Source organism: Phycodurus eques, chromosome 17, assembly GCF_024500275.1.
Source record: "Phycodurus eques isolate BA_2022a chromosome 17, UOR_Pequ_1.1, whole genome shotgun sequence".
Lineage (NCBI taxonomy): Eukaryota > Metazoa > Chordata > Actinopteri > Syngnathiformes > Syngnathidae > Phycodurus > Phycodurus eques.
The window spans coordinates 145,963-170,141 of record NC_084541.1 but is presented as its reverse complement, the minus strand read 5'-3'; the positions used below and the strand labels follow the sequence as shown (position 1 = coordinate 170,141).

The 24,179-nt window shown below is 48.1% G+C and overlaps 1 protein-coding gene across 1 annotated transcript in view; it reads left to right on the top strand.

Moving 5' to 3' along the window:
* Positions 1 to 24,179, top strand: part of zmp:0000001168 (signal-induced proliferation-associated 1-like protein 2) — a 45,997-nt gene that overhangs the window by 3,937 nt on the left and 17,881 nt on the right. Inside the window, exons 2-4 of the mRNA XM_061702605.1 lie at positions 19,486 to 20,947; positions 21,198 to 21,322; positions 21,404 to 21,592. Of these exons, the coding sequence (XP_061558589.1) occupies positions 19,834 to 20,947; positions 21,198 to 21,322; positions 21,404 to 21,592 (1,428 nt within the window). The 5' untranslated portion in view covers positions 19,486 to 19,833. The remainder of the gene's footprint in view (positions 1 to 19,485; positions 20,948 to 21,197; positions 21,323 to 21,403; positions 21,593 to 24,179) is intronic.

Below are 24,179 nucleotides of genomic sequence, written 5' to 3'. Positions count from 1 at the left end.
TATTAGATGGTAGTTGTCCACTCATTGATTTTGTAAGTGACGAAGTATATACTCAAACTCCACACAGGCGGGGCCCGGTCCTCAGAACTGTGAAGCAGACACTCTAACCAGTCACCCACCGTGCCGCACGTGTTAATCCACGAAGTGCAGTTTTCACACATGACTCACTAGAAGGACACCTCAGGAAGTTACTGTTAGGGGCCAACTGAGCACTTATGCATGTTTAAACTCCCCAAAGGCACCTGTCAAGTGTGATTTGAAGTTTTGCTGACAATCATCACCATCCGTGATTGTTTGCTCTTTATAAAAATTGGTGTGCTCTGTGCCTTGTAGTTGCAATGTGCAGTAAAAGTGAGTCACACTCGGGGGAAATCAACTTCAGCTCCAATGGTTCGTCCCATTATCACCGTGACGACTAAAACAGCACGAATAGTTTGCAGCCGTTAATCAGCTATGTTGCACAGAGCTGCAATATAAAGGAAAATGTGAGCAACTCTCCAAGTACAGTATCTATTTTGTTAAGAAGCTCTGTATGTGTGCGTTGCCTCTGATTTCACTAAATAACCAAAATATTAGGAACAGTTCTCAGTGTGATTTGGTGTCGGTCCCCACCACTGCAAAAATAATAATCCTGTCATTAAATGAATACCTCTCTCACAGTGTCTGTCAAAACTGACCGTTAACTTTTTGATATTGCTCATTTTGCATGACAGGTATTAGATTATTCCCTAATGCTGCGGCTCGTGGGTGTGTTTTCTCCGCTAATGTGTTCAAAATGAGGAATGATTTTAAAATGTCCACTTCCTCCACAAGCCTTTTACATTTAACTTTTAAGATGCACGAAGGGAAACAGTATGTTTATTCTAATGTAAATACCGCTTAACCTCGCTATATTTGGAAGAAGACCTTTGGGGACGCCCATTGCGTGAAATCTCAAAGTCCCTCTCAATAATGTCCCACATACACACAGAAGACCATTAGGCCGTGCAGTGGCAGTACTTCTCATTGTTCAAGTTGCCATTACGCAGGAGAAGTGCACTCAAGGCCATTCAAAGCCATTGAAAGAGAGCACGTCACCACCTGCAAATAGCTGCAAATCTAAAGGGCACAAAACATCCTGCCCGGAGACCAATGTAAAAATACATTTTTTGCAAGAATAATAGATTGTCAGGCTAATGCACAGAGGCCTCTATTAGGCAGCCACTTGCCTCTCTCCCATGCTAAGATGTCGTTTAGAAAGCAACGAGAGGACAGAGCAGCTGGAGCAGATGCATTTCACTGCTGCGTCGTCTGTATGCACAAAACAGACCTGCGACCATTGTACCGAAGGAGAGGCATCTTAACATTTGCTCTGAAATGCATTTAAAACCACTCTTAAAACTGTATCCTGTATGTACGAGGCAGGATGGTCACATCTTCATGGAATACTTCAAGAAATAAACTGATTTGCGCAGCACCAGTTGTTAGCATCCGAGCTCAGGCTATATGTAGGTCAGAAGGTACACAGCGGATGCGTAATATTAAGCCACTGGGACACATGCTATTGTGCGCCGGAAAGATTATTTTAATGACAGAGACGAATTAGGACAAATTGATTCGGAGATATTAGATTTAGATTTCTATTCTCAATATTTTTCTCCCGGACAGAAAAAGCAATGATGAAGCAATGATGTAACGTCACCGTGTCAGTAGTATTTGCTCAAGCATGCTATCATGAAAAGGGTGGCGTGCCCTCTCTGGGTCGGGGATGAGATCCTGCCCCAAGTGGAGGAGTTCAAGTATCTCGGGGTCTTGTTCACGAGTGAGGGAAGAACGGAACGGGAGATCGACAGGCGGATCGGAGCGGCGTCTGCAGTGATGCGGACTTTGTATCGATCCGTTGTGGTAAAGAAGGAGCTCAGCCGAAAGGCGGAAGCTCTCCATTTACCCGTCGATCTACGTTCCTACGGTCACGAGCTGCGGGTCGTGACCGAAAGAACGAGGTCCAGGATACGAGCGGCCGAGATGAGTTTCCTCCGCAGGGTGTCCGGGCTCTCCCTTAGAGAGAGGGTGAGAAGCTCGGTAATCCGGGAGGATCTCAGAGTAGAGCCGCTGGGCCTCCGCATCGAGAGGGTCCAGATGAGGTGGATGGGGGCATCTGATTCGGATGCCTCCAGGACGCCTCCCCGGTGAGGTGTTCCGGGCACGTCCCACCGGGAGGAGACCCCGGGGACCACCCGGGACACGGCGAAGAGACTACGTGTTTTGGCCGGCCCGGGAACGCCTCGGGATCCCCGCGGAAGAGCTAGATGAAGTGGCTGGGGAGAGGGAAGTCTGGGCGTCCCTGCTAAAGCTAGTGCCCCCGCGACCCGACCTCGGATAAGCGGTAGAAAATGGATGGATGGATGCCATCATGTCATCCCTATTCTGTTCACAGCCACTTGAGCACATACTCTATTTCCACAGTATCTAGAGTTTAATATAATATGCTGTGATGTATTAACCTGCATGCGATTCATTTACGTCTAAAGCTTTTCTCGGTTTACCTAAATTTAGAATTAAAATTTCCTATAGTTCTAAAGACATTACATTCAAAATATTACAAAACATTTTCGAACAATTAGTTTTTCTATGTTATGCTATGTATTGACCAGTGTTGTAGTCCTCAATTGATTTTTTTCTGAGCATTCACACTCAAGATGACAATTTCTGGTGGGAATGTGCGATGAAGCTATTTTATATTCAATCTAAATCCTAATGCTGTTGGACGCCATTTTGTTTAGTAGCCACACAAGGTAATCTGAGTTTTCGAAGGGATGGTGCATCCAATGCTGCACTATTGTCAACATTTCTGAGTCACATAAGCAGGAAAAAATATGCCTGTGAAAGTCAACAAAAGAGTCACAGAGGCAAAGAAGTCCGTCTCTTCAAATAACGACAGCGACTTGAGCCCTCTCGGATCATACTGGACAAAAAAAAACAAAAAACGAGATTTGTTCCCCTTTGCCGGGCTAATAAAAACCTATTCTGTTCAATCTGAAAACACCTTATCAGTTTGAGTCAAACATTTAGTGAGTCCCAACACTCATAGAGTAAACAAATTGATTTCATCACACAAATGAAAATGTAATGCGGAAGAACAGTTGAAATCATGTTCTGGGTAGAAACAAGGAGGAAGCAAAGGCGGGATCAGTGTGTCTTCCTCGGGAAGCGGATGGGGCAGACGGACAGTGTTAAAGCCAGAGTAGTCGTCTTCCTCTGCATGATAATGAGTAAAAGGGAAGTGTTCAAAATCAGCATAATAGATTTAGCGAAGAAGTCGAGGGTCAGTTTCTTTCCGTCTTTTTTGCCTGTCAGCCACGCCCCTCAACACACACACACACAGCGTCACAGAGGGACAGCTGCTCTTCCTGTCACCATGAGGACTGTGCACCACATCCATGGACAATGTTTCATAGTGTCACTCACACAAACACACATTACGCCATCTCACACTGAACCTCCGAATAACACACACGCTGCTTGCCGCAAGGTATATTTCGAGATGCACAGGAAGTGGTAGTTCTCAGCCAGAGTGATATGACTTTGCCATGACATCAACATGCCAAACAATAGAGGTACTTTCTTTTACCAACACCATGTTGGAAACAATAGCTTTTACTCGGCAAAACACTTTCAGCTGGGTTTTATTTATTTATTCAATTTTAAGGGGAACTTAGTTACAGTATTAATATCCACAGTGCTATAGAACGAGTTTCTTTTACCTTACTTCCTTCTTTGTGTTTATACTGATGCAAGAGCTTCCCTGATCATGTAACTGCTCTATGTGCCTGAATGTTGTGGAAATACAGTATCTACCTCTTACATTCCTCCCCCCCCCCCCCCCCAGTAAAACCTTGGATAGATAGGTAGAGAGAGAGACTGGAGATAGACTCACCTTATGTCACACACACAAAAAAATACCCACACAGAACTGAAAGTGCACCAGACACTACTGAAGTCTAATGTAAAGAAGAACTTCTGGTTCAGTGGTTTAGACATGAGACATATCCAGTAGTGCAGAGTTTCCCAAGCTTTTCAGCTCAAGACCAAAATTATAAATTTGGTTCCTCTCCGGGGCCCAAATTTAAAAGGATATATAACATTGACAGATTCAGTATACTGTACATTTTTTCACATTTCAGTTTATTATGAAGACTTTCATTTGTAGTACCATACTGTACTTGTATAACATGTAGTGGAACGTGCCTGTAAACCACTCCTAAGAAACATTTCAATATTGCAAAGGTAAATACTAAAAAATTACAAATTCTCAATCTGAAGCAGGACACAACTAATCACTGATTTACAAGAAGTGGGAATATGTGGGAGGCTTGTACAATCGCGTGCGTATTCTTGTGCAAATAGCAGAATGTAGAGGATTACTGTCTTACCTCATATACTGTAGCTAAACCAAATGTGAGAAACGTTTGTCAGTATGATGCAGTACAGTTGTGCACCACTGCATATAGATATACATACATCTACACAGTATCTGCATTATGCCACACTTGTCATCCATGATGTATTTTTAATTGACAGGCAAAAGTTATAACCAGACTTTTCCAGTAACGGGTACAGTCTGTGCACATGACTCAGCTGCAGTAAAAACACCAACAATACCGTCCAAGTCTTGGGCACCATTGTTTCTGTTTTTTAAAAATGCCACTGAAAACACCGCAGACCTTCGATAAGGCTAAACTGTTAACAAAATTGTGACAAAAACCTGGAGCATCATTTATCTCTTTCTTTGTCCATCTGCTTGTTAGTCAGCAGGCTACTTCCCAGTTCCTAGAGGATAGTGACGAACAGACGGGAATGTGCCATTATAATTCTCAGTGTCCACTGAAGCCATATTGACTCAAATGATGAAAATGAAATCCTGTATCTGCATCTTTATCCAGATCCCCTCCAATTTATTAGTTCTTCATTGGCCACATGTGACACACATGAAAAAGAGAGAGTAGTGCAGTGCAATCGACTTAAGAGTTTTTGGAAGGGGTCCAGTTCACTATCCGCAGCAAGCTCCATCCCAAAGGGGTGGAGCTTGTGAGGGGAGGGGAGGCGTGGGGGGTTCTTGGGACTGAATTTGACCATCAAATCGTCACATTAATACACTTTTACTTTATCTAAACGCATCACCAACAGACTAAGCCAGTGTCAGAAGGTTGAGCAGTAACGCAGAGGTGCAACTGTGTAATGTAACAGTGCTGCGTCGGATCAATAAAGAGCGCTGGTTTTATATTTCCTGCAATCAATCTCTTTTTTAAGACCCAAGAACTGATAGGGTAGCTTTTACTACTATGAACACATTTTTGGGCAGCTCTGGTCAAATGGCTAAGAATTTTTCACAGCTTCACCTCAAGACAAAACTGATTAGATCATGACACAGTCGTCCTGGTGGCCCGTTGCTATAGGTGTGGAAGTGTTGAGTCCAAAAAGACTCCTATGATGAAAAATATAAGTGGATCAAGGTTTCCCTTGCCCGGATGCGGGTCACCAGGGCCCCCGTCTGGAGCCAGGCCTCGGGGTGCGGCTCGGAGGCGAGCGCCTGGTGGCCGGGCCTGCACCCGTGGGGCCCGGCCGGGCACAGCCCGAAAGGGTAACGTGGGTCCCTCTTCCCATGGGCTCACCACCTGTGGGAGGGGCCATAGGGGTCGGGTGCAGTGCGAGCTGGGCGGTGGCCGAAGGCAGGGATCTTGGCGATCTGATTCCCGGCTACAGAAGCTGGCTCTAGGGACGTGGAATGTCACCTCTCTGGCAGGGAAGGAGCCCGAGCTGGTGTGCGAGGTCGAGAAGTTCCGACTAGATATAGTCGGACTTGCCTCCACACACAGCTTGGGTCTGGTACCAGTCCTCTCGAGAGGGGTTGGGCAACTTTGCAGTTGCCCATGGTGAGAGACTCCGAGCAGGTGTGGGTATAGTTATTGCCCCCCGGCTCGGCGCCTGTATGTTGGGGTGCACCCCGGTGGACGAGAGGGTAGCCTCCCTCCGCCTTCAGAGTACCCACCCTTTTTGGAGTCCTTGGAGGGGGTGCTGGAGAGCACTCCCGCTGGGACTCCATCGTTCTGCTGGGGGACTTCAATGCTCATGTGGACAATGACAGTGAGACCTGGAAGGACGTGATTGGGAGGAACGGCCCCCCCCGATCAGAACCCGAGCGGTATTCTGTTATTGGACTTCTGTGCTCATCACGGATTGTCCACAACGAACACCATGTTCAAGCATAAGGGTGTCCACACGTGCACTTGGCACCAGGACACCCTAGGTCGCAGTTCGATGATCGACTTTGTGGTCGTGTCATCGGACTTGCGGCCGCATGTCTTGGCTGCTCGGGTGAAGTGAGGGGCAGAGCTATCAACTGATCACCACCTGGTGGTGAGTTGGCCCTGATGGTGGGCGAAGATGACGGTCCGACGTGGCAGGCCTAAACATATTGTGAGGGTCTGCTGGGAACGTCTGGCAGAATCCCCTGTCAGAAGGAGTTTCAACTCCCACCTCCGACAGAACTTTGCTCATGTTCCGGGGGAGGCGGGGGACATCGAGTCCCGAGTGGACCATGTTCCGCGCCTCCATTGATGAGGCGGCCGACGGGAGCTGCGGCCGTAAGGTGGTCGGTGCCTGTCGTGGCGGCAATCCCCGAACCCGTTGGTGAACACCAACGGTGAGGGATGCCGTCAAACTGAAGAAGGAGTCCTATCGGGCCTTTTTGGCCTGTGGGACTCCTGAGGCATCTGATGGGTACCGGCTGGCCAAGTGAAATGCAGCTTTGGTGGTCGCTGAAGCAAAAACTCGGGTATGGGAGGAGTTCGGTGAGGCCATGGAGAAAGACTTCCGGACGGCTTGGAGGAAATTCTGGTCCACCATCCGGCGTCTCAGGAGGGGTAAGCAATGCACCATCAACACTGTGTATAGTGGGGATGGTCAGATTCAGGAGGAGCAGTGTGGTTTTCGTCCTGGCCGTGGAACAGCGGACCAGCTCTACACCCTCGGCCGGTTCCTCGAGGGTGCATGGGAGTTCACCCAACCAGTCTACATGTGTTTTGTGGACTTGGAGAAGGCGTTCGACCGTGTCCCTCGGAGAGTCCTGTGGGGGGTGCTTTGGGAGCATGGGGTACCAAACCCTCTGATACGGCCTGTTCGGTCCATGAGTTTGAGTCAGAGTTTGGTCCGCATATCCGGCAGTAAGTCGGACTCGTTTCCGGTGAGGGTTGGACTCCGCCAAGGTTGCCCTTTGTCTCTGATTCTGTTCATAACTTTTATGGACAGAATTTCTAGGCGCGGCCGAGGTGTAGAGGGGGTCCGCTTTGGTGGCCTCAGTATTGCATCTCTGCTTTTTGCAGATGATGTGGTTCTGTTGGCTTCATCAAGCCGTGATCTCCAACTAACGGTCGATCTACGTTCCTACCCTCACCTATGGTCACGAGCTGTGAGTCGTGACCGAGAGAACGAGCTCCCGGATACGAGCGGCCGAAATGAGTTTCCTCCGAGGGTGTCCAGGCTCTCCCTTATAGATAGGTTGAGAAGCTCGGTCATCCGGGAGGATCTCAGAGTTGAGCCGCTGCTCCTCCGCATCGAGAGGAGCCGGATGAGGTGGCTGGGGCATCTGATTCGGATGCCTCCCGGACGCCTCCTCGGTGAGGTGTTCCGGGCACGTCCCACCGGGAGGGGAACCCGGGTACGACCCGGGACACGCCGGAGAGACTACGTCTTTCGGCTGGTCCGGGAACGCCTCGGGATCCCTCCGGAAGAGGTGGATGAAGTGGCCGGGGAGAGGGAAGTCTGGGCGTCCCCGCTAAAGGTACTGACCCCGCGACCCGACCTCGGATAAGCGCTAGAAAATGGATGGATGGATGGATGGATGGATGGTGTTGAATCTAAATGATGACGACAGTCATCCTTTCTGGGTTCAATTGTCAGTCATCTCTTCCTGTTTCACAGGACGCACACTTGTGGTGTGCAAAATATGTCACGTGACAATGACTTCCCCAAAATGTTGTGCATGTCTGCACTCTTCCACTTCTATGTGTAAAAGATTTTGTGATTTGTGTGTGTGTGTTAGCTGGAATCAGGAGTTTCAGGATAAAACCAAATGCATGCTTTATGCATCTCTTATTGAGTTGAGGGACTGAGATTGTTCCTCTTAGGGCTCTTAATGAATGAAAATATTATCCAGGACAAAAAAATTGTCAGCAACTGTGTTGTGTGTAGTTCATTATTTCAAAGTGTCAATGGATTTACAAAGGTTTGATTGTTTACAAAGATGATAATGCTCCGTTTAGTCAGAGAGTCATACATTTATCATTATGGTTATACAGCCATTACATTCTTAATTGTGTTTTCATCAACTTGCACAATTTGGAATGAATACAATAATGCATCAGAAAATGTATAGGTTGTCCAGTGGGTTGCATTGTGGTCATCTGTGACCATACATTTCTTCTTACTGTCAGAATGTTTGATGCTCTTGTATTGGTTTGTATTATAATGTGCAGGTGTAACTAAAATCAAGAAATCAAGACGTTGAGCATTCTTTAGTGCACTTCCTTCTCTGGTTTATTTAAAAGCGTGGAGTTCAGTTAATGTTGCTCTGTCTGTTGACTTGTGGCTCAAATGGCATGAGGGGGTCATGATCCACTCCCATAATCCACCACACTGACTAAGTGGAGGTACTGTGAGTGCACTGCTATATCATGTCTATATGAAGTGATGATAAAATCAGCTGCAACAATTTCTTCATAGGCGGTAACCTGGAAAGTGAAATAATTAGTTAGTGTCATAAAAACATGGGCATACCACAATAACGTCATTATTAATTGTAGCTATAGACATAGTCTATACATCGTCATAAGAAGCAACATGAGCAGGCCGTGAAGGCACCACTTGTAGCTTGTAGTATTAGGAGCCTTTCAAAGCGCATTTGCTGTTTATTCCCATAATGTCCTTAAGTTGTTTTTTATTGCCACTCAGCCTTTCCTGCTATCGCTCATTGATCTGTTTATATCAGGGCATGGTTAAAGCTTGACTCGTGCAACACTGCTCGCTGGGAAATATTAGACTTTTCAGATTTGTTTTCCCCCCATGGTAAGTTGTCTTTTTAATTTAAAGAAATAATCATACTTTTAATTGCAAAACTTCCTTCCGTTCAATGAAAAAAGTGTATAATTTAAAGCGGTGTCCAGAAAAAAATATACATAAATATGAACAGGAAGAAAGGAAGTACAGTACACAGTTCCTTTTTATATTGAACTTCATGTATTAAATGGCACACACTTGTCCGCAAAGGTGAAAGATGGTATTGTGCTTTGGAAAAACACACCACCAGATGAATGAATGTAAGCATGTGGCCATCTTCTTTTAAAAATTGGTTACGCCTGCATTATACTATACTAAGCGAAAAGGGCAAAAGTGGATTCTGTTTTGGCCAATGTAGTTTCTTCGTGGTTTATATATTTTTTACTAAATCCATTTGAGCTCTTTTAGGTATTTTCTACAACTAAAATGTCACGTGTGGGGGAGTAGCTGGACCCAAGAGCAGGCGGAGGGAGACAGTTTATTGAGGAAAGGTTATGGAGGTGGTCCTGGATGTGTTGGCAGGCGGCGGCGTGGACAGGTGGCCGGCAGTGGACAGAACGGGCGGGCGGCTGGGTTGGTGGCAGGAATGACGTGGGTCAGGAACACAGGGGAGCACTGGGAACGAGGAGACACAAGAGTTAACAAGGGAAGCGAGGAACAGTATAGCTTACTTGACATAAGGTGGGCCGTGGTACCGCTAGGAGAGGCTGCAATACTTAGGCGAGGATTTCTGGGAACAGGTAGGCTTATATTCACCGGTGGTGATGCGGCTGATTGAAGACAGGTGCTGAAAACAGAGAGGGGAGGGGGGAGAGAGAGGACACAAAGCGCCCTCCCGGCTCCAATAATGGAACTGCAGGGCAGTTCTTTCGGACATCAAATCCTTTAAAAGGTATCTATTTGTTATGTATTATTAGCCTGCATATTCATTTATTGCTGTCATGAAGGTTTTATAGCATTCAGTGTAAATCTCAAAAGTAATTTTTAGTTTTAACAAAAGAAGACAGTCGCGGGCGTGCTGCCAATAAAACCACCAGCTCCTATTTTGTAAAAATTTTTCAATCATCTGAATAGACGGAGGGCTCAATTCAACCAGTGAGGACGAGGTGGTGTTATCACAAAGTCCTGGTCGACGCCATACCACATTTAGTGTTGAGATGGGTCATGCTGTCATGGAAACAAGGGCTACCAGTAATTTATGGGATGTGTGGGGGGTCTTAAGAAACGTGGGCATATGTTCTGTGTCAAAGGCAGTTTCAAGGTAGCTTTGAAGTGGTGGAGAGTTCCACAGTTTCTGGTTGTTGGAACAACATGAAAAACGTGACAGCGATGGGACCAACTTGCGGTTGAAGCCACTCGGTACGTGCACATCAGCTCAACATAGATTTAGCGCCACTGATCTCACTTGTTGATTCAGATTTTGTGGACTTAACAGACACCGGTATTTTTGCTTGCTAAACTACAACAAAATCTGGTATTTGACCCATCATCAGTCTGTATCAGCCTTTTTTTGCCAGAACTCTGGGATCAGAAAGCATCTAGCTTGCAGTCCATCTATCAGTTTTCCAAAGCTCTTGCACTCATTGGGGTCGTGGTTGAATTGAAGCCTATCCGGGCTGATTTAGGAGTCGAGGCAGGGTATCCCCTGGACTGGTTGGTCAGGGCACACCAATGGGCAATTTAAAGAGTTCAGTTAACCTAACATGCATGTTTTTGGAATGTTGAATTTAAATTGATCATGTCATCAGACGTAGTCGTAATTTCTTGTTTATGGCATTTATTCCATGTTCTCCTGGATAGAAATATAGCTCCTTTTAGCTATTAACATATTAGATGGTAGTTGTCCACTCATTGATTTTGTAAGTGATGAAGTATATACTCAATGTAAACAAACGTGTTAATCCATCCATCCATTTTCTGAGCCGCTTATCCTCACAAGGCTCGCGGGAGCGCTGAAGCCCATCCCAGCTATTATCGGGCCGGAGGCGGGGTAGACCCAGAACTGGTTGCCAGCCAATCGCAGGGCACATAAAAACAAACAACCATTCGCACTCACATTTACGCTTAGGGGCAATTTAGAGACTTCAATTAACCTACCATGCATGTTTTTGGGATGTGGGAGGAAACCGGAGTGCCCGAAGAAAACCCACGCAGGCACGGGGAGAACATGCAAACTCCACACAGGCGGGGCCAGGGATTGAACCCCGGTCCTCAGAACTGTGAGGCAGACGCTCTAACCAGTCGCACACCATGCCGCTTTGTAAAAAACAGAAACACTAAATGTTATCTATTAATTTAATATTCATTTTTACGACTGGCATTAGTTTGTACTGTGACATTTTTCCAATACTGAGGTTACCTGGATTACAGTAGTGACATAATAGAGTCAAATGATTAGACATTATTAATCTGTCACAATGTGTGGCAGTGCAGTTGTAGAACACTGCAAACCTCAACCACACTAATGAATCTATTGTTGCATTTATATCTTTCTAACAGTATGAATCAAAACTGAGCAGCATTATGTGTGTGAAGAATGAAACGTTCATACTGCTCTTGTATTAGATTGTGCAGGTGGACCGAATACACCTAATAAAAGTATCTGGTGAATTTCTCGTACTGTCCTCTTTCTCGCAGCGTTTTTAATCACACTAAAAAGTAAGTGTCCCACACCAAGGTTACTAATTACTGCAGAGTCATAGAACACAAAGCTGTGGGTGCCCGAATGCTGAGTCAGATGATATGAATCAACAGTCCACATGGACCTGACACACTATGTAAAGTCAGCAACAGCAGTCAGCAACTCAATCTTTTCAGCTTGCATGGAAACACCTCGGCATAGTAGCATATCTTGCCGCACGACTGAAACCGCTGATTGTGTCACATTACACAACTTCTGTATTTAGTTTTTTGTAAATGCATCTTTGCAAAATATAAAGTTTCCTCTATATCTCTTTGAACTAGGACGGGAAAACGTAAGAGAGTAGACCAGTGACGTATATTCTTTGAACAGTATAGTGTGTCTGTTTGTCAGCGTGTGTGTGCGCGTACCGCTGCACCTGCTCTTCAGGATGCAAGTGCGAGCGCTGAGATGCATGTGAAAAAGCCTGACAGGAAGAAGCCCTGATGAGGTTTCAGCTTTAGGTGATTCACGTCACTGTGGTCAAACACAGACAGACGAGAGAAAGTAGATGACCAGAAATGGTATTTGTTTTGTTTTTTGACACAGTTATCTAAGGACTTCAAAAGAGGATGGATTTATCACAGTTCAAAGAAATGTACCTTTAAAATACATTGTAATACAGTAGTTGCTCACGCATGAATCAAAGCTGTGCATCTGTCTCTGATGGAACAAATAAGAAAGACAGTGTCCTTCTATTGTATGTTGCCAGGCTTCCAGTAAGCCAGGAAGACACCCCCGCCCCACCCACTTCCATACCCTTCCAGTGCTAAGACTGTCTGAGTCTGAGTCTGCAGTTATGGGCTGGTTGTATTTAGACTTATGGAGCTAGTTAGAGATACTTTGCAACAGTTTTTAAAATTGCATTACAATATCACTGCAACAAACACATTCAGTTCAACTATGACCGATTTCTGTTTTATTCAATTGTAATAATGTATTTAATATGATTGTAATAACAGGAAATCAAGCAAAAATATAATTGTTGACTAACTTTATTTTTTTTTTTTTTTACACAAATAATTTGAGTTAAAGGTCCCGTGCCATCCATCCATCCCATTTTCCATATGGCTTATCCTCACTAAGGTCATGGGCGTGCTGGAGCCTATCCCAGCTATCTTCGGGTGAGAGGCGGTGTATACCCTGAACTGGTCGACAGCCAATCACAGAGCTTTGCCTTTCGGCTGAGCTCCTTCTTTACCACAACTGTCATGAACGGAACAGAGGCTAGGACCCAAAAATGCAAGACTCCAAAACAAATGGACAGTTTCCAAAAAGAGAGGTTTAATAGACGGACGGGCATAGGTCGGTACACGGGCAGGCAATCCAAGAAGGGCAACAGTATCCAAGAACATGAGGCAAAGAGGCAAGGTCGATAATCGGAACAGGGTCAAAGTCTTACTGTGAGTCTGTGACAAGGAATGCTGGAACGTGACGACAAGGTACAACGAACTGGCAACGAGTGGGAATGAGACACGAGGTTAAATACAATCGGTAATTAGGTATGAACGAGGCACAGGTGGTGAAGATGCTCACAGGAGCAGGTGTGTGAGAAACGAGAGAGAGGAAAACAAAACCTGGAACACGCGCGCACACACACACACACACACACACACACACGACAGTACCCCCCCCTTAACGGCCGGCCCCAGACGGCCCTGGGGCCCCTGGATGCGCAACGTGGAAGTCCCGAATGAGCGAATCATCCATGATAAACGCAGACGGTACCCATGAACGTTCCTCAGGCCCATAGCCCTCCCAGTCCACCAGATATTGAAACCCCCTCCCCCTCCGACGAGACGACAACAGCCGCTTCACAGCGAAGACCGGGCCCCCATCCACAAACCGGGGGGGAGGAGGGGGCCTGGAAGGCGGGACCAGAGGGGACTCCCGGGCTGGTTTGAGTAGGCTGACATGAAAAGCAGGGTGGACCCGCATCGACCTTGGGAGACTCAGCTTCACGGTGACAGGGTTGATGATCTTTGTGATTGGGAAGGGCCCAACGAACCTGGGAGCGAGCTTCTTGGACTCCACCCGGAGTGGAATATGTTTGGTCGAGAGCCAAACTCGCTGACCCACTTTGTAGTTCGGGCGGTCAGCAGCGGCTTTGTAGGACCGTCCCTGGCGCAGCAGCATCTGTCGGGCTCGCTCCCAGGTCCTCCTGCAGCGTCTCACCAAGGTTAATGCCGCTGGAACTGTGGACTCAGGGGCTATGGCAGGAAACAGAGATGGTTGGTAACCATGCACAACGTGAAAAGGCAATAGACCAGTGGATGCAGAGGGGAGGGAATTGTGGGAGAATTCGACCCAAACCAATTTCTGAGACCAGGATCGCGGATCCTGTGAAGCGAGACATCGGAGCCCCGTCTCCAGGTCCTGGTTCAGCCTCTCGGTTTGGCCGTTGGTTTCAGGATGAAACCCAGATGACAGACTGACGGTAGCATCTATGAGATTGCAAAACTCCTTCCAAAATTGCGAAATGAATTGGGGACCCCTATCAGACACCACATTCTTAGGGAAACCGTGGAATTTGAATACGTGATTGATCATTAACTCTGCAGTATCTTTAGCTGAGGGGAGTTTTGGGAGTGCAATGAAGTGTGCCATCTTAGAGAACCTGTCAACAACTGTAAGAATGGTGGTATTGCCTTTAGAGGCCGGTAATCCTGTCACAAAGTCTACGGAAATGTCTGACCAAGGACGTTGTGGTATTGGCAGGGGTCGCAACTCCCCAGAAGGACGTTGATGAGAGGGCTTGTTGGCAGCATATACCTGGCAAGCATTGACATAATCAATAACATCCCTCCTAACATTAGGCCACCAAAAGCGCTGTTCGACCACTGATTGAGTCTTGGCAATGCCTGGGTGACATACAGTGCGGTTCGTGTGAGCCCAGTGGATGACTCTTCCCCTTAAGGTCGGAACCACATAAAGCCTGTTTTCAGGGCAATCGTCAGGGCTAGGAGTGTCTTTCAGAGCCCCTTTAACCGCCGTTTCAATGTCCCAAACAAAAGCGGAAATAAAACATGACTTGGGCAAAATAGTCTTTGGGTCGGACAAAGAATTCTCTTCGGAGAAAATGCGTGACAAAGCATCTGGCTTACCATTTTTAGAACCGGGTCGGTAGGATAGCGTGAAATTAAATCTAGTAAAGAACAGAGCCCATCTAGCCTGCCTCGCATTTAATCTTTTAGCAGTCTTAATATACTCAAGGTTCTTGTGATCTGTCCATACTAAAAACGGAGTCTGTGCCCCCTCTAGCCAGTGCCTCCACTCCATCAAGGCCACCTTGACTGCCAGCAGTTCACGGTCACCAATGTGATAATTTTTCTCAGCTGGTGTCAGTTTTTTGGAGAGAAAAGCACAAGGATGTAATTTATCATCCTTGAGAGATTTCTGGGAGAGCACTGCTCCTATTCCGGCATCAGACGCATCGACTTCTACCACAAACTGCTGTTGGAGATCTGGCAAAGTAAGGATGGGAGCGGAGGTAAAGCTCGACTTAAGTTTTTGAAACGCTGCCTGACAAAGCGGGTTCCATGCAAAAGGTTTGTGTGGCGAGGTAAGATCATGCAAAGGAGAGGCTATAGAACTGAAATTCCTGATGAATTTTCTGTAGAAGTTTGCGAACCCTAAGAACCTTTGTACATCTTTGCGTGACGTGGGAGTAGGCCAATTAATTACTGCATCGACTTTGCAAGGGTCCATTTTGACTTCACCTTGAGCCAGGACAAAACCCAGAAAAGAAACTGACGCCTTGTGGAACTCACATTTCTCAGCCTTAACATATAGTTGGTTCTGCAGCAACTGCTGCAAAACAGAGCGGACATGAATAATGTGAGTCTCCTTATCCGGGGAGAAAATCAAAATATCATCCAAATAAACAAAAACATTCAGCATGTCACGCAGGACGTCATTGACGAGGTTCTGGAAAACAGCTGGAGCGTTAGTAAGCCCAAAAGGCATTACCAAATATTCATAATGTCCTGTTGGTGTGTTAAATGCTGTTTTCCATTCATCCCCCTCCCTTATTCTGACTAGGTGATATGCATTTCTTAAATCCAGTTTGGTGAAAACCTTGGCTCCCTTCAGGAACTCAAAGGCGGTGGAGATGAGAGGAAGAGGGTACCTGTTTTTTACCGTGATCTCGTTGAGACCCCGGTAATCGATACAGGGTCGCAGGGTCTTGTCTTTCTTGTCCACAAAGAAAAATCCTGCTCCCGCAGGGGATGAAGATGGGCGAATGATCCCGGCTGCCAGTGATTCCTCCACATACTCCTTCATGGCCTTGTGTTCCGGCCCTGAAAGAGAGAACAACCTGCCTCGTGGGGGTGTGGTTCCAGGCAGCAAGTCAATAGCACAGTCATAAGGTCTGTGGGGTGGAAGGGATTTGGCCTTGGACTTGGAAAAAACGTCTTTAATATCCTGGTAACAGGTGGGCACTTGAGATAAATCCGTATCCCCAGATGGGGTCTGTGGATTGTCCTTAGAAACATGACCCTGAACATCACATGGCGGCTTGAAACAGTTCCGGGCGCAATTGCTGCCCCATGACATAACCTGCCCAGAGGACCAGTCAATGTGGGGGTTATGTAATCTCAACCATGGGTTCCCTAAGATAAGGTCCTGATTCATGGCGTCAAAAACATGAAAACTAATGCGTTCCGAGTGAGAATCGGAAAATGTCAATATGAGTGTTTGAGTGCGGTGAGTGATTTTGCCCATAAAACTGCAGTCTGCAGCATAGGTGTTGCGGTGGCGTTTTATTTCAAAGGTTCTAAGGTGCATATGTTTAACGAGGATGGAGTTGAGTAAGTTTGCGTCAGAACCAGAGTCAATTAATACAGGTGTATGAATTTCTTGATCAGGAGAGCATAGTGTCACTTTAGGAAGAACCCGTGTAGGGTCTTCCTTCATCAAATTCAGACTCACCTCTCCCGTGCCCTTGCTACCGGCACCGGCAACTTTGACGTGACAGTTGCTCACGGAATGACCCAACTGACCCCAGTAGAAGCACCGCCCTTCCCTCAGCCGGCGTTGACGTTCCTCAGGGGAGAGACGGAACCTGCCCAGTTGCTTGGGTTCCTCCGTGGGGACGTTAGCCAGTGGGTTGAGACCGGAACCAGGGGATCTGCCTTGGTTTGGCTGGTCACCGAGGCTTGTCCTCAAAGTGCGCGGTGACGCAGCCTTCCGCCGATCTCCATCCAGCTCGCGATCCAAAAGCCTCTTGTCGATTTTTACGGCGAGAGCGATGAGTGTCCAAGTCGGTCGGCAGGTCTAGCGGCACTAAATGATCCTTGACGGCGGGGGATAGTCCTTGAAAAAAGGCATCGAGTAGCGCCCGATTATTCCAATGACTCTCAGCTGCTAGAATGCAAAACTCAATCGCGTAATCTGACACCCTGCGCATGCCTTGTCGTAAGGTGACAAGGGAGCGAGCTGCCTCACGATCAGGAGTGGAAAATTGAAAAATTTGCTCCATAGTCTTTACGAAAAAAGCCCATGAATGACACGTGGCGGAATTGCGGCTCCATTCAGCAGTAGCCCACGCCTCCGCACGACCAGTCAGGTGGGAAATGACGAAAGCGATCTTTGACCGCTCGGTGGGGAAGGCTGCTGCCTGGAGCGCAAAGTGGAGTTCGCACTGCGTGATGAACGGCTTAATGTTCCCAGAATTTCCAGAGAACCTCTCCGGTCGAGAGAGCTGTGGGCAGACAGCAGCGGAGGTGGCAGGTGGCTGCATGTTGACTGTTTCACATGGAAATACCGTGGCGGTATTGGGTGTGGTGCCAACTGGTTCCTTTTCTTGGATAATTTTCATAAGAAGTTCAAACTGTGAGGCCACCTGTCTCATCATATTGTCCTGATGCCTTGACAGTCCCTCTAGATGAAGGTGGAGGGCAGCAAGCTGCTCATCCTGCTTCGAGAGGCGTTGACCCTGCGCTTGAAGGGCTTTGCGCACCGGGTCTGAGTCTGCTGAGTCCATGTTATGGCCAGTTCGTTCTGTCATGAACGGAACAGAGGCTAGGACCCAAAAATGCAAGACTCCAAAACAAATGGACAGTTTCCAAAAAGAGAGGTCGGTACACGGGCAGGCAATCCAAGAAGGGCAACAGTATCCAAGAACATGAGGCAAAGAGGCAAGGTCGATAATCGGAACAGGGTCAAAGTCTTACTGTGAGTCTGTGACAAGGAATGCTGGAACGTGACGACAAGGTACAACGAACTGGCAACGAGTGGGAATGAGACACGAGGTTAAATACAATCGGTAATTAGGTATGAACGAGGCACAGGTGGTGAAGATGCTCACAGGAGCAGGTGTGTGAGAAATGAGAGAGAGGAAGACAAAACCTGGAACACGCACACACACACACACACACACACACACACACACGACAACAACGGATCGATACAAAGTCCGCATCACTGCAGACGCTGCACCGATCCGCCTGTCGATCTCCCGTTCCATTCTTCCCTCACTCGTGAACTAGACCCCAAGATACTTGAACCCCTCCACTTGGGGCAGGATCTCATCCCCGACCCGGAGAGGGCACGCCACCCTTTTCCGACTGAGGACCATGGTCTCAGATTTGGAGGTAAAAGTTTTAAATAAAAGTTATGAACGGAATCGGTGACAAAGGGCAGCCTTGGCGAAGTCCAACCCTCACCGGAAACGAGTCCGACTTACTGCCGGATATGCGGACCAAACTCTGACTCCGGTCTTACACGGATCGAACAGCCGGTATCAGGGGGTTCGGTACCCCATACTCCCGAAGCACCCCCCACAGGACCCCCCGAGGGACACGGTTGAACGCCTTCTCCAAGTCCACAAAACACATGTAGACAGGTTGGGCGAACTCCCATGCACCCTCGAGGACTTTGCCAAGGGTGTAGAGCTGGTCCACGATTCCACGTCCAGGACGAAAACTACACTGCTTCTCCCGAATCTGAGATTCAACCTCTATCCCCCCTCCCACAGGTGGTGAGCCCATGGGAAGGGGGACCCACAGTTACCCTTTCGGGCCGGGCCCCACTGATAGCAGGCCCGGCCGCCAGGCGCTCGCCTTCGAGCCCCACCTCCAGGCCTGGCTCCAGAGGGGGCCCCGGTGATCCGCGTCCGGGCAAGGGAAACCTGAGTCCATTTTTTTGTCGTCATCATAAGGGGTCTTTGAGCCGTGGTTTGTCTGGTCCATCACCTAGGACCTGTTTGCCATAAAGCCCCAGACAACTTAGCTCCTCAGATCATTGGGACACACAAACCCCTCCACCACGATATGGTGACGGCTCAAGGAGGGGACAGAGAGTGATAATTAATTAAAAATTAATTAACATCCTTGTCTAGGAGTGTGTTGATCACTGCAATTGAATGGGATCCTTGGGAGAATACGACTACTGTATATGATGAAAACAGCCTCCTTGGTAGGGGAAGCTATAGTAGGAAACAAATGAGATGTGGCTTGTTACATAGGCGGACTTTGTCTTGTTTTGGCTCAGCTGAACACGAACTTGAAGTACAGTGGCCCGCTTTACCCCCAAACTCTTAATACTGGACTGTCTTAAGAGACCCATGCGACACATCCAATGGTCTGGGGGTGCTGGCAACTCACAATACAACACTGCAATAATAGTTTCTCTTCTGTTTTCTCAATGTCTCTTTTAAAATTAGGAGATTAAGTTATGGGAAATATTAAAGATGTATTCTTTCTTTGCAGGTGCTGAAGAATCAGTGGATGCCATGTTGGGGGTACGGACAGGGACTTGTCTAGGAGGAAGAAGAATCGGGCCACAGTGATGGTCCACCTCAGTCTGCAGGAAGCGGCACCTCGCAAAACACCCAGTTGCACACCCGGATGAGCCTCTGCTGCATTCTCACCGGTCCGGTCTTAATTATTCACATGTCAGAACTGCCCTGTTTGTGTACAGTTGAGATCAGTAGTGTTTTGAAGTAGGACTTTATGTTTTGCTTTCACTGAGTGGAGGTTCTTCTTCCAAGCATTCCCTTTTCACATCTGGATCATTGGGGGGCATATTGTTGGATTGGAGGTGATTTCCCAGGCAACATGCAGTCCGACGACCTATTCGTCCGCAAGTTTCGGCGCCAGAATGTGCGGCCACCTGTCGCAGCCGTCAACTTCGATCCGAAACGAGAGGCGGGATTGGTGGAGTGGCCACCCAGGAGGGAGGGAGATGGTTCAGATGGAGACAACCTGACCCCGAGCCGGGCGGGCCTCACCCTGCGTGCGGTGGGCCGGGGCCACATCATGCAGAGGAGTAACAGCGATGTGACTTTAGGAGATTTGGACTCTGGTGGAAAGGCTGGAGGGAAAGCTGCTCGGGCAGTTGGTGAGAAGGTGGGCGTGGGAGCTCAGGGGGACTCTGGGGTGCTGCTACACAGGGAATATGGCAGTCTATCTTCGCTGGAGAGACAAACTCAAGTCCAGGATCCAGGACGTGCAAACCAGGGGCCCCTGAGCCCAAATGCCCTCCGCTTTAAAGACCCCTTCCTGCTTTTAGGACTCCAAGGCAACCCACCAGAACCTGATGGCTTCTTTCGAGGCCTGTCTTCTGCCACAATAGACTCCCCAAAACCGGTAAAGCCGCCCAAGCCTGAAGGTCTTAGTAAGAAGTCCAAACCTGTGCCCCCTCAAATCCCTCAACCTAGTCCTTATGATAACATCGGGGGGGGTGCGTGGGTGAGGAACTTTGCCCATTATGACGTTCAAAGCATCCTGTTCGACCTCACCGAGGCGGCCACCAACAGAGACAGCATTGGACGCAAAAAGAATATAACCTCAGGGGCCTCCGCTGCCTCCCAGATGCGGCCCCTCTCCCAGGGGACCCCTTCTTCACCTGCACAGGGTGGAGTGGGCAACGGGGGTGGCACGGATGACCCCGAGCAGTCGCTGCTACTGGATGAAGGTGACGGCAACGACAATGAGCTCCTGCTCAGCTGCCCCCACTTCAGAAATGAGACGGGCGGAGAGGAACAGGTGGGCCTGGGCCGATCCCAAGCCAAGCGGGGGATGTGGTTGAGCCCGCGGACCCCCAACGATGCAGCCTCGGTCCTGGAGGAGCCCAGAGAAAGTCACATCCAGCAGCAGGGCAAAAGCAACTACTTTATAGAACATGCAGATCTGGGAGCGCATTACTATCGCAAATATTTCTACATGAAAGGTAAGAAACAGCAGAAAGAAAATGAAGATATTCAGATCTGACTCAGTGAATAAATGTACACTCACCAAAACTTTACCAGGTACACTCAGACAATTCAATTATAAATTCTTCTCTTGAACAACACCGCAGCCACAATAATCCACATATTGATAAATTAATAACGCATACACTCTTATTCACTTCTTGTATTGTTGGTCCTGATGTTGTGGTCAGTAAGTGTGTGTGTGTGTGTGTGTGTGTTTCATTCCAGAACATCAGAATTTTTTTGGCATGGATGATCGCCTCGGGCCAGTGGCCATCAGTTTCCGCAGAGAGGAGAAGGAAGGCACTAGTGGAGCTCAGTACAATTACAGAATCATCTTTCGCACCACAGAGGTAAACATCGTGCTCTGTTGAGTTTCAATGTTTTGTGACCGGGTGATGGAACTTGTGTTCTGGATTGAATCCTCTCCTCAGATGAAGACACTGCGAGGGTCCATCTTGGAAGAGTCTGTTCCCTCTGCCGCCCGTCACACGACCCCTCGAGGTCTGTCTCCCAAGCGGCTGCTGGAGTTCATCATGCCCGAACTCAACCTGCACTGCCTTCGCTTGGCCTCAAACTCCCCCAAGGTCCGCGACACCTTGCTGAAGCTGGATGAACAGGGGGTAAGTACCGGGGAACCCGAGTCTCCTGAACCATTTGGAATGACTAGTTTGTCCATTTTTGTCTCTTTTTTCAACAGTTTATTCATTATTGTTGGGTCATTATTCTACTAAAGATGTCCCTGTTACATTTTTCTTCACGTCATTAAATTATTGTCAAATTAATGATTTTATCTTTTTAAATATTAATATGTATTCAATATGAGTCAAATTTATAAGGTTTATTGAATTTCTGCTGCGATTGGCTGGCGACCAGTTCAGGGTGTACCCCGCCTCTCGCCCGAAGATAGCTGGGATAGGCACCGGCACGCCTGTGACCCGAGTGAGGAGAAGCGGTACGGAAAATGGATGAATGGCATGGGACCTTTAACTAAAATTACTTGTTAAAAAAAAAAAAAAAAAAAAAAGGTGAAGACAGGCTCGGAGTGGTGACACATGGAACGTCAGATGAATCTGGAGCGATTGTGGAAGTTTTAGTTGAACTGACGTGGGATTGATGATTTTAGTGATCGGGAAGGGGCCAATAAAGCGCGGAGTGAGTTTACAGGATTCAGTCTGGAGTGGGAGGTCACGGGAGGAAAGCCAAACCATCTGACCCACCTTGTACTCAGGCGTGGGGGAGCGACGAAGGTCCGCGAGACGTTTATTCCTCTCAGCGCACCAAGTTAAAGCCGCCGCGACGTCCTTCCAAATGGATTGGGCCCTTCACAGGTGATTCCCCACCGCGGGAACCGCCACCATATGCTCCTGTCCGTCCATCCATTTTCTGAGCCGCTTCTCCTCACTCGGGTCGCCTATCCCAGCTATCATTGGGCAGGAGGCGGGGTACACCCTGAACCGGTTGCCAGCCAATCGCAGGGCATATATAAACAAACAACCATTTGCACTCACATTCACACCTACGGGCAATTTAGAGTCGTCAATTAGCCTAGCATGCATGTTTTTGGGATGTGGGAGGAAACCGGAGTGCCCGGAGAAAACCCACGCAGGCACGGGGAGAGTATGCAAACTCCACACAGGCGGGGCCGAGGGAGGTAGGCTGGTAATGAAGTCCAAGGCCATGTGGGACCAAGGGGGCTCGGGTTAGGTAAGGGGCGCAGTAGACCAGCCTGGGGCAGATGTGAAGTCTTCCCTCGGGGACAGACGGAGCAGGCTTGGACAAACTCCCGGGTGTCTTTCACCAGGCTAGGCCACCAGAAGTGTTGTTGTACGAATTCGATGTGCGGGTGATTCCGGGTTCGGGTACGAACAGTTGGCGAGGAGGTCCGGTCTTGGGATCTGGGTGACTCTTCTGAGCATCGCTGTTCGATCTCCCAGGTGGCCGCTCCAACGAAGCAGAAGGAAGGGACGATGGTTTTCATGTTCTGAAGGGCTGGAGGGGGATGAGTACATGTGAGAAAGGACGTCAGGCTTGCTGTTGCTGGAACCAGGGCGGAATGAGTTAAATTAGCTCAGGAAGAGGGCCCAGCGAGGGCTTTAGACGTTTGGCGGAACGGAGGTTTTTGTGATCGGTCCAAATGACAAATGGAGAATCGGTCCCCTCCAGCCAATGCCTCCACTCCTCCAATGCCCAGATGATGGCCAGCAGCTCTCGGTTACCAACGTCATAATTCCGTTCGGCAGGGGACAGACGACAGGGGGAAAAAAAGCACAGGGATGTAGTTTCTGGGAAGTGGGGCTCCCACTGCGAGAGAACGGCGCCCGCCCCAGTGTCCGAGGCATCAACCTCCAACACGAACTGGCGGGAGGGGTCGGGGTGTCGCAGGATAGGAGCACTGGTGAACCGATTTTTTTAGCTGGTCGAAGGCTAGGGATGCAGCCAGGGTCCACTGGAATGGAGAACTGGTGGAGGTAAGGCTATAATCATTATTTGGTATGAATGAACAAAACACTTGACTGACCATACAGACTTTTCTGAACTTTTATTGCTGTCAAGGGAAACAGTGCCAGTGCTTCAGTCGTGCTCTTTAGAGGTTAATAGGGCTTCAGTTGTCCAGCAGATGTCACCACCACTGAGGTGTTGAAGCTTTGAATCTTTTTCAGCACAATTGTTAGGAAAGCCTCAGTGCTTCATGAGGCTTCACTTGCCCACCACTAAGAGCCTGTGTACCACAAGTGGACCTTAATACTCTGGCAGTGGAGTCCTGGATCCGGCAGACTTAAATGTAGGTGATGATGAAGGCTGATTGACAACAGGTGCGTGACCGAGGTGGTGCTGATTACTGGGAAGAGCGGGAGAGCGAGAGAGATGGCGAGAGGGGTGCAAAGCTCCACCCAAGGTCCAACAAAGGAACTGAAAGGCATAGCTCATGACACCAACTTTCATCCAGGTTGTGCATTCGGCAGAAATTTAAATCTAACAAACAGAAATCCAATTAAACATGCTCAGATTGGTTCTGAATATGTTCCGTTTATGTAGGTTCCAGCTCTTCCCTTGGATCCATGGGAAGTTTTTTTTCAGTTAACAAATGTTAAAAATGCTTCGAGTGCTCTTAGTCTCCAGAGCATGTATTTTGTTTGACACGCACACACACCTGCTCGCACCCACACACACACACGCACACACAACTGACATTCTCTGTGTATAAAA